At 55.7% G+C, this 14,631-nt stretch overlaps 2 protein-coding genes across 2 annotated transcripts; both read left to right on the top strand.

Annotated features, from left to right (window-relative positions):
* Window positions 1-185: 185 nt before the first annotated feature.
* Window positions 186-1,660, top strand: BZA05DRAFT_331561 (guanine(37)-N1-methyltransferase; the record flags this gene model as incomplete). Its single annotated transcript, XM_051480596.1, has 2 exons — window positions 186-420; window positions 489-1,660. The coding sequence occupies 2 exons, from the start codon at window positions 186-188 to the stop codon at window positions 1,658-1,660; spliced, it is 1,407 nt and encodes a 468-aa protein (XP_051343384.1).
* A 10,811-nt stretch (window positions 1,661-12,471) lies between these two features.
* On the top strand, window positions 12,472-14,208 carry BZA05DRAFT_415048 (velvet factor-domain-containing protein; the record flags this gene model as incomplete). The annotated part of the gene is made up of 5 exons (XM_051485288.1): window positions 12,472-12,843; window positions 12,995-13,074; window positions 13,247-13,840; window positions 13,908-14,074; window positions 14,159-14,208. The coding sequence occupies 5 exons, from the start codon at window positions 12,472-12,474 to the stop codon at window positions 14,206-14,208; spliced, it is 1,263 nt and encodes a 420-aa protein (XP_051343383.1).
* Window positions 14,209-14,631: the final 423 nt, after the last annotated feature.

The raw sequence follows: 14,631 nt of genomic DNA, 5'->3' as shown, positions 1-14,631 counted from the left end.
GCCGCCTGTCCGCCTTCAAACCTCACAGAATCAACCCCACAAGCCCGCATACCAGCCCGCCACCACCGCATAGATGCCTGTCGGTCCCACCCTCCATCCGTCCCCTCTTCCCCCAAAATCCCACCTGACATTAGCCATGTCCTTACCTCTAGGCGACACCCGCAGCCCCGCCCTACGTCGTCGACATGTCCCGCTTCCTTCCTCCGGTAAACCGCGCGATGCGCGTCCTCGACCGCTCGTTCTTCCGCAAGACGATCCCGATGGCGGCCGCGCACGTGCACAATCCGCGCGATATCTCGCGCGTGCAGAAGGAGTGCGCTTCCGACCTGCTGCGTCTGAAAAGAGTCCCGCCCGTCCAGGAGGATCCAGAGGTCAAGGGAAGGAAGTTGATTCTGCTGTGGCCTGAGGTGCGGTGTGATGGTATGATCTTGGGAAGACGGGCGAGGGTTTTAAAGGAGGGACTAATGGTGGGGAGCGGTATGCGGTAGACCCTTCGACTGGAAGTGAAGCCCTGCGTAGACTCGTAAGCAGTAATGTCATGGAGCTCGTGCCGTTCACACTGCACATGGACTACACGCACTGGAACTATGAGGAAATCATCTCTGCGGTGCTGCCAGACGACATAGTCGACGACGCACCCGGCTCGTTCTCACAAGCGGGCCACCTGGCGCACCTGAACCTCCGCCCCGCCTACCTCCCCTACAAGTCGCTGATCGCGCAAGTAATCCTCGACAAGAACACGCAGATCCGCACGGTCGTCAACAAGCTCGAAGACGTCGGCGCACACTCGGTCTTCCGCACCTTTCCCATGGAGATCCTGGCGGGGCCCGCCGACACGACAGTCGAGGTCAAGGAGTCGGCTTGCACCTTCGTCTTCGACTTCGCCAAGGTGTACTGGAACACGCGGCTGGGGCACGAACACGAGCGGGTGGTCGCCAAGTTCCAGCCCGGCGAGGCGGTGTGCGACGTCATGGCCGGCGTGGGCCCCTTCGCCGTTCCCGCGGGGAAGAAAGACGTCTTTGTGTGGGCCAACGACCTGAACCCGGCGTCGCACGAGGCGCTCGAAGCCAACATCAAGCGCAACAAAGTCGGCGCCTTCGTGCGCGCGCACAACACCGACGGCCGCGAGTTCATCCGCGCAGCGATCCAAGAGCTGTACGCCGTGCACTGCAACCCCGAAGCGAACCCTGTCTCCGTCCCCGCCCACCCGGTGAAATACAGCCGCAGCAAAGCGGCCGCCGGAATCCCGCAGGTGACAAAGCCCGCAGACCGCAAGATTGCCGTGCCGCCGACGTTCGCCCACTTCGTCATGAACCTGCCCGCGAACGCGGTCGAGTTCCTGGATGCGTTCAGAGGCGCGTATGCCGGGCTGGAACACATCTTTGGGAAGGACGGCGTACAGCTGCCCATGATCCATGTGCACACGTTCCATCGCGAGACTCAGGAGCGCGGGCCGGAGTTTGCGCGCGAGGATCTACTACAGGTCATTGCGGAGCATCTCGGCTCCCGGGTGAAGAGTGACGACCTCGAGCTCCATGATGTGCGCAGGGTTGCACCGAATAAGTCGATGTACTGTGCGAGCTTTAGGCTGCCGGCTGAGGCGGCATTTGCGGAGCTGGAGACGCCAAGGGATGTGAAAAAGTTGAAGATGGATAATTAGATGGGGTCGTCCGGCAGGTGTGTGGAGTTTCTAGGTGGCTATATACCATAGAGGTTTGGGATATCTTTTTTGTAAAAGCAGCTCTCGTCACGAGAGCAAAGGAGTGAGATGGAGTTGGCATTCATTGTACGGTACGAGTGACATCTCATGTAAGTCGCAAGTCACACATGAGCTCGGGGCTCCTACATACGGTCTCTTCCAGTGCGGGAACTCATCTGGCGACCCGGCCAAGGATTCGGGGGACCAAAGATGCCCGCTGGACCGTACCACTCGATTTGCAGGGACGATCGTGGAAGTTTGTTTGGCGTGCATCTGTTCTGTTCCAGCCACAGTCGGCACATCCACACTACCACAGTCCATCACAGTCCACAGTCCACCCCGTTCCCGTCCCGTTCTGTTCAAGCTTGGTGCTGAACGGGAATATCTGCCTGCCTGCTTGTTCGCGGCAATTCCCGAGCCATTCGCTGCCCAGAATTACCCATTTTACCTTTCCAGAGCGCTCTGACGTTTCCGTAGTCGCCGACTACGGGCTGGGCTGAGCGGAGCTGAGATGAGCTGAGCTCGATTGGGTCTCGGTGCTTCCGGGGGGGGCAGCAAAAGAAGCAAAAGAAGCAAAAGGCGAAATCAAAAGACAGTGCGAAACCTTCTCTCTTTCGAGTACCAAGTAGGCTTTACTTTTTGCTTTGCACTTGATGCTTTAAACTCCGCATTCCCCTCGCGAGTCTATTTAGAGTGCTATGGCAGTATACATATATGGAGTGGGAGTGAGGTGGAGTGGAGTGGATTACACGCCTCTCCGACACGAGTTGTTCCCCGGCACCGCTTTTTCCAGCCCTTCGGAATCGGAATGCCTTCGGAGCATGTGCATACTCTACGCTATGGTAGACGCACACAGTCGGTGCGAGCTGAAGTCTGAAGATGTCCACTAGAGGGGGAACCTCACTACCTCACCACCTCAGCCCTAGGTAGGTGAGGCATTTCTCCCAACTCCCAAGGCCCTTTGTTTAATTCACAAGTGCGGCTGATTGGTGGTGGTGGTGGTGGTGGTGGTGGTGGTAGGGTGGTAGGGTCGATTCACGCTCACCGACACTTGGCTCTGTCGGGGGGAGGAGAATGGGCAACGCAAACACACTCGCTTCTCGCACGATTGAGTGGTTCATAACTAACACGGAGGTAGGTAGAGTATGAGGTAGCCAGCTGCCAGCTTCGAGTGAGCAAGTCAAGCTAAGCCATCTGCCCCCCCCCCCCCCCCCCCCCCCCCCCTTCGACCTCATCTACCTGGAGATGGCCGGCGATGTAGGTAATATCGCCCGCTTCGACGGATTTGAGGCTTAAGGCGTAGGGAAGGCTGACGGTTTGCACGATTTCCGATGGATACTTATATTGGAATCCGTTTACTGGGAGCCCTCGTCAACGGGATCTACAAACCGGCCTCCGTACCATACGAGTGGCGTCTCGATACTCTACTTCAGATCCAATAGAGTTTCGCCGACCCTACACGCGTTAAGCGCCGAACACCCTGCCAGGCTGTCAGGCCGTCAGCTGCAGGAAGGTTCCAAAGTAAAGCAAAAAAGCAACCCCCTGTCCCCCATCCGGCAAGTTGCAACTTCTCGAGTCGCCGTCCAAGATACCCAGGCTCCAACAGGGCCAATAACTCATATAGCATGTAGAGTAACTGCGGGCCCGTCCGGCGTCATGTATAGCACCCCCCCAATTCGAATCCGCAATTCGAATCACCAATCCCGACGTAAGTAAGAAGCAAATAAGAAGTAGGTGGGTACCTCGCTATATATACCTGTATATAACCCCCGTGCCCATCCCCAGGCTCCCCTCCCGCCCGTCCCCCGTCGTCCCTCTTCCGTAACGATCATCAAAACACCCATCGCCCATCGCTTCTCGACAGAAAAACAATGTCAGAAATCCACGCGCTCTCGACGGATACGCAGCAGCAGTACCAGCCCCACAGCCAGCAGCAGCAGTACCAGCACGGCGGCCACGGGCACCACAGATACAATTCCAGCGTACCTCCCCCTCCCCCTTTCCCCCTTCTTCTTCTTGTAGCTAATGAAGATGACTAGGTTAACCCCCTCTTCCTCGATGAGATAACACCGGCGGACACGCGGCCGAGCACGGACGACTCCGAGAAGCGACGGCTGGCCGATGGCGAGGTGAAGCGCGACTATCGCGGCTGGGCAGACCGTGGGAAGGATGCGATTTTTGAGAGGTTGAGGGGGAGGAAGAAGGGGTCTTCTTAGCGGGGGGAAGGGGGCGGGGAGGGAGGGAGGGAGGGGAGGGGAGGCAATGGGGGGATGGGCATAGAGCGGGTTTCTTTCACTTGATTTCTTTTCTTTCGGGAGTACGATAGGTATGGGTATCGTCTTCTTCTTCTTCTTCTTCTCCTTGGGTTGGTTAGGAAGTAGGTAATCCTTCACCGTTCGAGCAGGTTCTTTTCTTTCCACCATATATACCCAGGTACCGGTAAAGCTGTCATGCTCGGTGCCCACTGTCCCGTAAAACCCCGTAAAACCCCGATCCCATCCCGGCCCGGTAGAGTACCGGTAGAGTACCGGTAGAGTAGGGTGAACGAACGAACGAAACGGCAATACTATTCTCCTAGCTACCTGCCTACCTACCTGGTATTTTGTGTAGTATCTCCAACATCTCCGAACCGCTCAACTGCAGCACCAGCAGTACATAGCAGCAGCAAGTAGCGGACCCCACACGCCATACCATGACTGCGTGCAGCCCCTGCCGAAGGAAGGGGGGCATCCACCTGTCCAGATATCAGATAGACATCATACATATCATACAGCGACCACTGCATAGATATTCGGAGTGTCTTGGGGGCGGCGGCGGATAAAAGTGCAGATGCAGGTGCGGCGTCGCTCCTCCGGTCGGTCGGTCGGTCAGCCAGCCAGCAGGTGCGGCGTCGCTCGGTACTCTATGTATTGGCCACGTGTCGCAGCGGGCTGCGCACGGTATATCACTCGCCACCGGCTTACGTACCTCATACATATCTGCTCTACTGCACGCCGCGCGCACGGTGGATGATCTCGCAGGTTCGCTGGTCCCGTTCGCAGCAGCAGCTCAGATCCGGGGAGAACGCGGGATGTGCCTGGGGGGGAGGGGCGGATTAATAATAGTTAAGTAGGCGATGGGATGGAGGATGGATATTTGTTTATCCGCTTACTACCTACGCTGACTACGTAGCCGCATGCAGTTGACTGTGGACGATGTCAGCCGAACGGCGAAGAGACGAAGATTCGCCATTGAGACGCCTCAGATCCAACGTCATGCGAATTCCATCTGCGTGGCCGGCCGGGGCCACGCACCAGGTAGCTATCGATTTTGTAAGTATGTATTCGGAAGTACTCTACCGTAGCTAATCTACACAGCAGCCAACCAGTAGCGACAGTACGTACATAGCGAAGTCGGGGTTGTGCGGTTCTAAAGGAAAAAAGAGAGACGACGGGAGCTATGTATCATATCTGGCAACAGACCAGACCGCCCTGGCGATCGTTGTTCTCGCTTCCCTATCCGGTATATGATGATCTGTGATGATCTGTGATGATCTGTGATCATCGTTGAGAGAGAGCAGGGCTAAGCTTTCTGCATACATAGCACTCCTGAAGGAGCTTTTCCGCCCAGCCAGCTTCCAAGCGAAGCGCGAAGCAAAAGCAAAGAAAGAAAGACAAAAATATTCCAAAGCACAGCACAGCACAGGGCATCGATCCTGGCTTCCCTGCCGGCGCCTCCCAGATCGCGAGGGCGAGGAAGCATGGTAGCGCACTCGTTTGTCGGCAGACGACGTCGCCTGCTGGCGCTGGACTGGGCTGGGCTGGATCGGACTGGGCTGCATTGGCTGCGGCCGGCTCGGTTGGCACCCCCCAAACTTGATGGCCGGACGGAGGCAAGCAAGCAAGCAAGCAAAATTCCATGTCCGCTCCAGACCAGCGAGAGAGAAAGAGAGAGGGAGAGGGAGAGGGAGAGCTAGTCGGAGGGGGTGGGTACGACGAGTGTAGGTACTCTACCTATGCTTGGGCACCGAGGGATCGAGCGCTATGCACACATCGCCCACTTGGGAGGTAGCTGGATGCGAGGCTTCAAGAACTACTGAACCAGAACCAGAACCAGAGAGCTCCTTTTTGCCTACATACATCTTCTCTCAAGTGCGTCATCCTCCCGGAGTGGGGAAGGAGACAGAGAGTGGAAGAGGGAGGGTATCCCTTTCGACTCTACCGGGTGTAAAGACCTATCGGAGCTTGTACGTACAATACATAGAGCAGAGGAGCAGAGCAGAGGAGCAGAGCAGAGCAGCGTAGGTGTACTCGAGTGCGAAAAGTCAGCGTCATAGGTAGTTAACGCATCTGCAGAGCAACGTAACAACCAGTCCATTGGCTTATAACCATGCAACCGTGCAAGTGCCCCTCCGAGGGTTCCTCGCTTCATTGGTTTCTTCGGCGGACGGGGTCAGAAACGGCCCAGTCCGAGGATGCACATTGCGTGGTAGGTGGGATGCGTTCGAGCTTGCTCGCTCGCTCAACCAACCGCTGCAGACAGACAGATACTTCCAGCAGCAGCAAAGCCCTGATCGGCCGGCTGGGCCACCAAACGCCGATCTCCCACTCCCTCCCTCCCCCCCCCCACCACCACCACCACCATTACCACCACCAATTATTCCCATTCTCCGTTTTCCGGACTGCTATGTAGAGTACCGCTAGAGGAGTGAAAAGCGGAGTGGCTCTGAGAACGCCACAAGGGGATATATTAGCACCGTCCCCACGAGCTCCCCGCGAGCTCCCCATGAGCCAGCAGCGAAAATGTTGTATACCAGGACCGAGCCCGAAGTACCTGCCCCTCATCCTCCTCCGGGAGGTCTGACAGTATAATATCGTGAGCTTCCGTACCGCAACTCAGCCGTGGGGGCCAACCATGTACTGAACTCCATCACAGTTCTGCAGAAGTGTGTGTGTATATATGTGTGGGTGAACGCGTATGAGGCAACAGACGACCGTTCCGGAACCGCTCCTTTCCTTTCCTTTCCTTTCCTTTGGCGTGTGTGTGGTGTGTGTGTTATATGAGTGGGTGTATGAATGGTGGTCACACCTAGATAAACACGGACCCAAGGACCGGGGAAGGGAACACACACTACCCGCAGGCCGCAGCTAGAGGAGGGGATGGGGGGGAGGTTGGAGGTGTGCGCCGGCCGGCGATGGCTTGCTTTGCTTGCCTTGCCTTGATTGCTAGCCATCGGGATGATTGGTCCACCCTGCCCACCACACCCACTTCGACATGGACATCGACATGGACATGGTTATTGGAGGGAAGCGGGCGGGCAGATGGGCATTGGATGGGTGGGTGCACTGGGTGGGCACTGGGTGGGTGTGCGGAACTGCACGTTTACTAGGGCACCAATGAAACATTTTAGGCCGCATCCACATGAATGTGATTATGAATATGTTGGTTGTGGTTTTGGTGGAGGTGGAGGTGTAGGTTGAGTGGGTTGTGGAAGTGGTGGTTGTGGAAGTGGTGGTTGTGGAAGTGGTGGTTGTGGAAGTGGTGGTTGTGGAAGAGGTGGGTGGAGGAGGAGGAGGAGGAGAAGAAGGTAGTGGTGGTGGTGGAAGTGGTAGAGGTGGAGGTGGTAGTACGGCGTGCATAGAGGTGGTAGCACGGCGTGCATAGACGTCGTGGACCGTTCCTAACTGGCGCTTGGCAGAGTGCAGTGCAGCGCGGCTGACCAAAGCGGCCAAGCTCGCACAGCTCGCACAGACGCCGATGCGCAGACAAGGTTCGAATCGCAGGGTGTGTCCTGGGACACCTATCAGGCATGTACCGGTAGAGTAGTCTGCGGAATTTCCAGCCCTTTCCAGAAACAAATGGGCAGCCCGAAGGGCTGCCGCACGCACGCACGCACAGGGACTGAAAGTCGCAGACGGCACGCATCACTTGTGCTGAACTGAGTTGAGCTTGACAGTCACCCCACTCTACTCACCCACTCATCTACTTATCCACCCACAGCGAACGCAGCGAACGCGGCGGTATGATGCGGTCCGACATGTGCATGCACCTTATTTACCTACCAGGTATGCACGCCCTCTCCCGATGCATGGTCCGCAGTCCCCACTGCCCAGTCCCCAGTCCCTCCCCCACTACGTACCAACTCGAAGTTACTCCCTCACCCACCCCACCCCACTCCACACGTAACGTAGAGCACCGTACAGCACTCTCTCGCAATAAGAGTCGGAGTCAGCATCTTATGCGAGTAACCACTCTCCATGGCGTACCATAATATAAGGTATCCAGGTATCCACAGAACGCATTCCGTAATCGCAGGTGACAGTCCTGCCAGTCCCACCAGTTCAGAGCTGAACTGAGCTGAGCCCGACTAATAGTTAATTCCGTTTGCCCACAGGCCGCAGACCGGAGGCCGGAGGCTGGAGGCCGGAGCACGGCAACGCCGACTTCCGCATTGGTGGATTGGTGGATCTGAGACATGCGAAAAGGCTTGATTCGTCAGTCCGAGACATGCACTGCCCACACCCACCAGACAGACTGACTGACTGACAGACAGAAGTCCGGCCCGGAAATGTGCACATGTTTGGGAAAAAGGCGGCGATAGAGTACCAGCGGTATGTCAACGCCCGCCCGCACCAACGAACGATCGATCCCCGCACGGAGAGGACGCGATAGTAGTTGGTGCTGGGGATCACCCGGAGCCATGGGTTTAGCATATGTGGGGCCCCCCAAAAGCCTCAAGAGCCAGGTGGAGATTAGAATGGTGACGAGCGAGGACTGGACTCGTGAATAATTACCTATGTTCTCAACTGATATATGACGATGCGGAAATGTGATTCCGCACGGGGAGAAAGACGGGGGGCGGCGATGGTATGTAGTAACATTAACAGAAGCAGGATCGTCTCCGGTGAGTGTGTGTGTGTGTATGTGGGGGGGGGTTTCACGTCAGTCATACATATCTGTCTCATTGCGGCGCAGCATTTTCTGGACATAAAGTTTATCACAACCCACGCGGTGGGGGCCATCTCTCGATTTTTCACGCCTGGACCGCGATGGGCCACGGGCCACGGGCCATCATCATCGGCCATCGGATCCACCAAGCTGGCCCATCACTCCTCACTTTCGCAGCAGTAGCAGCAGCAACAGCGGGAAATCCGACTCGCATGTATGTCCGTCTGTATGTCTGTCTGTATGTCTGTCTACCTTCTTCCTCCGAAGAAAAAAAACAGCTTTGCAGCGCTGCAGAAAGTCTTTGCTCGTGGAGGAGGGGGAGGATGGGGGGTTTGCTGCCTAGTGTTGTGAACCGTGGCCAAGCCAGATAAGCGCAAAACAACCGAGGTCACAGATCTTCCTGGACCGCTAAACCATGGCGTTGGGATTGTGTGGGCTGGGGGGGAAGGTGAGGCTGAATTTGATAAGCAATCCTGCTTTGAGCCGATACTCTAATCATACTTCGGTCGGCGGATTGCGTAGACAACGCCATGCTGTTTGCTGGCCGTGATCTAGATCTCCGGGAGAAGCGGCGGTTGCAGGGCCGCCGGCAGCATCTGCCAATAATTGCCAGTGATGGAAAGCTCTCTTCCGGGAATCCAACATGCCTATATGCATACATACCTCATACCCAGCTTGAGAGAGAAAGATCCCTCGGCAGATCCACACCACCACCACCCACCACCACCACCACCACCACCACCACCACCATTGTCACCGCCGCAACTGGTCAACTCAGCTGTAGCTAGCTGAACGAATGGAAAAATCCCACCATGATGGAGCCCATTCGAATTCACCGCCCTCCGTTTGTTCGTTCCGATGGTAGGTAGGCAGGTATCCTCCCTCGTTGGCTGCAGTACCGGAATTGTTACCGAGATGCGGTAGGTAGGAATAGGTTAAGAACGACAGCACGGCCGGCTGAAACCGTACGTACATAAAAGCGCACGAAAAATGAGCTCATGTGTACCAAGGTCCCTGGTAGTTGGCGAGAGCAACCATGTACTGGTTAGTAGATTGATGGGGAGGGGGGGCGCCGTGGAGAAGCACACGACGTGTAGATTGCGGTTAGGGTTGGTCGACAGCAGCGGAGCGATCCTCGACTCTAGAGTCGACTATACTAGTACCGCAGGTAGTCCTCGGAACGGAGGCATGGCGGGGGGAGGGAGAGGCTTGAGGTGCCTGGCCAAGCGTCCAGGGAGCAGGTCTATCCGAAACCAAAGTCACCAAGCATTCCAAACTTTCCGGGTGTCCAGAAACTCGGCCTCAAATTCGGTAAGTGCGCACATATACCGGTATATATGGTTGTTCTTGGTACACAAGTAAAGTGCGCACTTGGGTATATATTGTTCTTGGTCCACAGGTAGGCACGTACCCGGTAGGAAACAATATGTCGGTATGTACTCTAGGCGACATATAGTACCCACGTATGCAGATTTGTTTTTCCGTGCGGCCGGTTCGTCGACCGACAATTCGACGACGAAGCCGATAGCCACTTGATCGCCGCAGGCTGCAGGCATCAGAAGCAGCAGCAGCATGCAGCACTCTGGAACATACCCATAGCGGAAACATTACGTGCGTGCGTGTGGATGTGGAGTAGGTGTGATCGAATAGTGGATTCATGGTTGGGGATGTTTCGGTGTGGATGTGCAGTGGAATGGTGCCGTTTCATGGTTGGAAAGATTTCAGTGTGGATGTATGTTCGGTTTTTCGTCTCCGTGCGAATCCACACGAGTACATACCGGTACCATGGGCACCTTGGGTCCATATTGTCCTGCATCCGAGACGGAAGGTAAACAGGTTATGGTTTGCGGTTGAGTGCTACATATGAGCCCACGTATGTATCTTGCCTTCTGGACCGCTTCTCGTCCTACCGGGCCAGGGGACGAACGATGTTTGGCATCATCATCCGGCGGCTATGCGGTGGAAGTATGTACCGTACGTGGACGTGCGATGCCGCGGAGGCATGAATGTGTCTATCCGCATCAGTTGCAAGGCTTTGACCATGGAACCATGATGGTATCGATGATGGGGGATTTTTTCTTCTTTTCTTTCTCGATCGAGCTTCTTTCTGCTCATCCGCGCTTGGAAAAGCTCAGCGGTGTATGTAGGTGATGACAACGATCGGTTCCGTTGACATGATCACAACTGGAGTTCTTTCCCTGTGCATCGTGCCCGAAAGCCCGAGCTGTTATTCTCTACCCTTTTTCGGAGCACACGGTCTCGATTCCATGATACTCCCCGTGGTGGTGGTAGTGGTAGTGGCGGTGGCGGTGTTGTTATGATTATCGTAGTGTACATATTCCATGTAGTTATTGTTGCCGCCGCCGTCTCTGTTTAGTAGAGCCATGGCATGGCCACCACGGGCCACGGCTCAACTTTGACTTCCTCTCGACGTGACTCTGCAGTAGCCTCGACGGACACGCAGATAGGCTAGGCCGAAAGGTAGCGTAGGCAATGACCCTGCGCCTACATGCCGTACATGGCTCTCTCAACGCACGTACTCTACGTATGTATGATACGTAGGTACATAAGTGATTTGGCATATATCTTCATTGCCAATGCCAGCGGTGTTCCGACGGGGTCAGCAGACCAGGAGGCCGGTGCTCTAGCTGAAATCTGGGAGAGAAGCAAAGAGTCAGTCCGGCAGCTCTGTGGAGAATGAGGAGGAGGAGGGAAGCAAAGAGTCAGTCCGGAAGCTCTCCGGAGGAAGCGGAGTAGGTGGTGATGATGGAGGATATCGATGCGGAGGCGGTGGTGGTTGGTAGATAGTGGTGGTGGTAGTTGGTAATGGTGGCATAGAGCAACAACAGGCATCGGGGGAAGGGGGGTGGATGAGGGCTGTTGACTGGTAAGGCAAGACAAGGAAGGCAAGTACTCCAGAGTACTTATTCTACTCCAAGTAGAATAGAGCAGAGAAGAGCAGAGCAGGGTGTCAGGACGCAAGACGCAGGCGGTGGTTAGCTTAACCGCTTTCTCTTTTTTCTTTCCCGTGTGCCCTGGGTTCGTTCGTAGTTAGCCAACAGGCGGAGGGACAGGGGGAAGCGCAAGTGACTACAGAAACGTTATAAAAGTCTCCCAATGGCCTCGCTCGCCGGCGATAGCGGAGAAGGATCCAGAGAAGGCAACGCAGTCCGACGACCAAGCCCCCCCCGCAGCGTGGACGAAGAAGAAGAAGAAGAAGAAGAGAGGAAGAAGAAGATCAGAAGACGCAGAAGGGACAGGAGAGAAGAAGAGAAGATCACAGGAGAGAAAGAGAAGAAGAAGAAGAAAATCAAGAACAGACAAAGAGCAAGAACGGATCAAGAGCAAGAACAAGACCAGAAGACACAGAGCTCAGACGTTGCCTCCCCGTTGCCCCGACGTCTCGTCTGCATCGCCGCTTGCCTGCCGTATTCGCCTACTATCCGTTCCCCGAGCCGGACACACTCACTCACTCCATCGTCACTCCATCATCACTCCATCGTCACTCCGTATCGGTCTTCAGATTCCCTATTCATCCGCCGCCATTGACACACGACCGCCTCTGCTTTGCTCTGTATCGCTCGAGAATAGCACCCCCACATCCACCCCAATCGCTCACTCGTACATTCCTACTTGCCTAACTACACCCCCATCCCCATAACTGAGTACTTACTTGGCTTCCTCCCATTGTCCTCGCTCTCGGCCGCACGGCAAGCACGCACATTCACGCTCGCACACGTCTATAGGAAACCAGACCGGTTCCGCATTTCGGACATTTTTTGATTCTCACTCATATCGATCGTATCGAGCATATCAATCGCATCGAGCGTCGTCCGGCCACCATCATGTATTCGATGTCGAATCCCGGTCAGCACCAGCAGCAACACCCGCAGCAACACCAGCAACACCATCATCACCAGCAACAGCACCAACACCCACACCCACACCAGCAGCTCCCCCCGCCGCCATCGCAACAACAACAGCAGCAACAACAGCAACAGGGCCCACCACAACCACCGTCCCTTAGTCGTGTCCCCTCCTCCTCCTCGCTCGCGCAACCTCCCCCTCCCCCTCCGCCTGGCAACAGCAACAACGGAATGGTTATGCAAAGTATTCCCGCCCCACCGAATATCTCTTGCCGTGCAGATGGCCGTATCTGGAGCTTGGAAGTGAAGCAGCAGCCCATCCGGGCTCGCATGTGTGGTTTTGGCGACAAGGTGCGTAATGGCCCCTCCGGGGAGTGAAGCCATCTTCGTATGCTGTTCTGCCATGCGGCACAACCATCGATATCTCTTCCCCGCAAAAGAAGAAAAGAAGGAGAAAAAAAAGAAAACTTTCGGGATCCTTTGTGCTAACGGATATCCGCAGGATCGTCGACCAATTACTCCCCCGCCATGTGTCAGATTGGTGGTGAAGGATGAGGCGACAGGGAAGGAAGTTGACATCAAGTGAGTCTCACCGTGTCCCTCACGTCACCTCGAAACCTTCCGCTTCACGTTTTCCCTACGAAGACGCCGTGCGTCCGCGGTTCGATGCAGTCGTCTCCCCCCCTCGCTGGGGAAGCCCGTTCCTCTGTTGTCGAGAAGATACACGACTGACACGATGCCCCCGTGCGTGTAGTGAGGTCGAAACATCGCACTACGTCCTCACGGTCGATCTCTGGTCGGCCGATGGCACCAGAGAAGTAAATCTCGTCCGGCATTCCGCCACCTCTCCTTCCATCTCCGCCGCGACCTCCTCCTCCTACCCTCCGCCCCCTCCAACCCCCCCGCCCCATCCACATCCACAAGCTCATCATCCGCACCACTCGCAGCAGCAGCAGCACCCCGGATATGCGCATTCGTCGATGCACACCCAGATCTCGTATCCAGGGTACCCTCCTCCGCCACCGACCCCGCCATCGCAGCTCCCGCAGCAAAATTACTATCAGCCACCGCCGCCCCAGCAGCAACAGCAACAACACTCCGGCGGTCCCGGCTACTACCCGAGCATACATGGCAGTCTTCCTGCGTCCGCACAGCAGCAGCAGCAGCAACAGCAGCAGCAACAGCCTCCGCCACAGCAGCAGACGCAACAGACCCCATCGGGCATGTTCACGCGCAACCTTATCGGCAGCCTCACTGCTAGCGCCTTCAAGTTGACGGATCCGGATAACAAGATCGGCGTCTGGTTCATCCTGCAGGATCTTTCGGTGCGGACGGAGGGTTCATTCAGGTGCGCAGCTGAGGCACCACTCTTGACCGTCTAATCGATGTTAATGGTGTGTTCTTTTTTTCTCTAGACTGAAGATGAACTTCGTCAACGTTGGCCGAGGTGACGGAAAGCTCAACACCGGTGTTGCACCCGTGCTCGCTACCGCGTACTCTGACGTGTTCCAAGTCTACAGTGCGAAGAAGTTCCCTGGCGTGATCGAGAGTACAGGATTGAGCAAGTGCTTTGCCATGCAGGGTAAGCCTACTTCTTGCCTACCTTCCCCGCACATTTTTTTCCTTTTCTTTCTCGCCAGAGCAAGAGTTGACGGATCGTTTACAGGCATCAAGATCCCAATCCGACGCGACAAGGGAGATGGTCCGGAGATGTAATTTCACAAACCGAGGCGCGCATGGGACATGTTTATTATACGAGGCAATTGGATCTTTGGGGGTTGGGGGGCATTTTACTGCTTCTATTGTTTTTTGGTCTTTGGTCTTTGGTTTTTTTGGGTTGGATGCATGTATTTTGGATATCGATCTGATTCGATGTGCTAGCTAGGGATATTACTACGGGAGTCCGATATCTTTCCTTTTAGCTTTCGTGTATTGCCTGGGCATGACCATCAAGGTATCATCAAAAAAAACTGATCGGTTGTGTATGTATTTCCCTTATGCAACTCCGCTGTGCCGGAGGTCATTCTGGAGGGCATCGAGAGACTTTCTTCTCTCTACTCGTTGCACGGAATAGGACTGTATGTATGGTGAGGGCGGCCGCTGTGAAAGGGAAACCTGGGCGATCCCCCAGTCCCCCGG

Source organism: Tricharina praecox (genome assembly GCF_024521635.1).
Source record: "Tricharina praecox strain CBS 144465 chromosome Unknown BZA05scaffold_2, whole genome shotgun sequence".
NCBI lineage: Eukaryota > Fungi > Ascomycota > Pezizomycetes > Pezizales > Pyronemataceae > Tricharina > Tricharina praecox.
The sequence above is the reverse complement of the archived record's forward strand: the minus strand, read 5'-3'. Positions and strand labels throughout refer to the sequence as shown.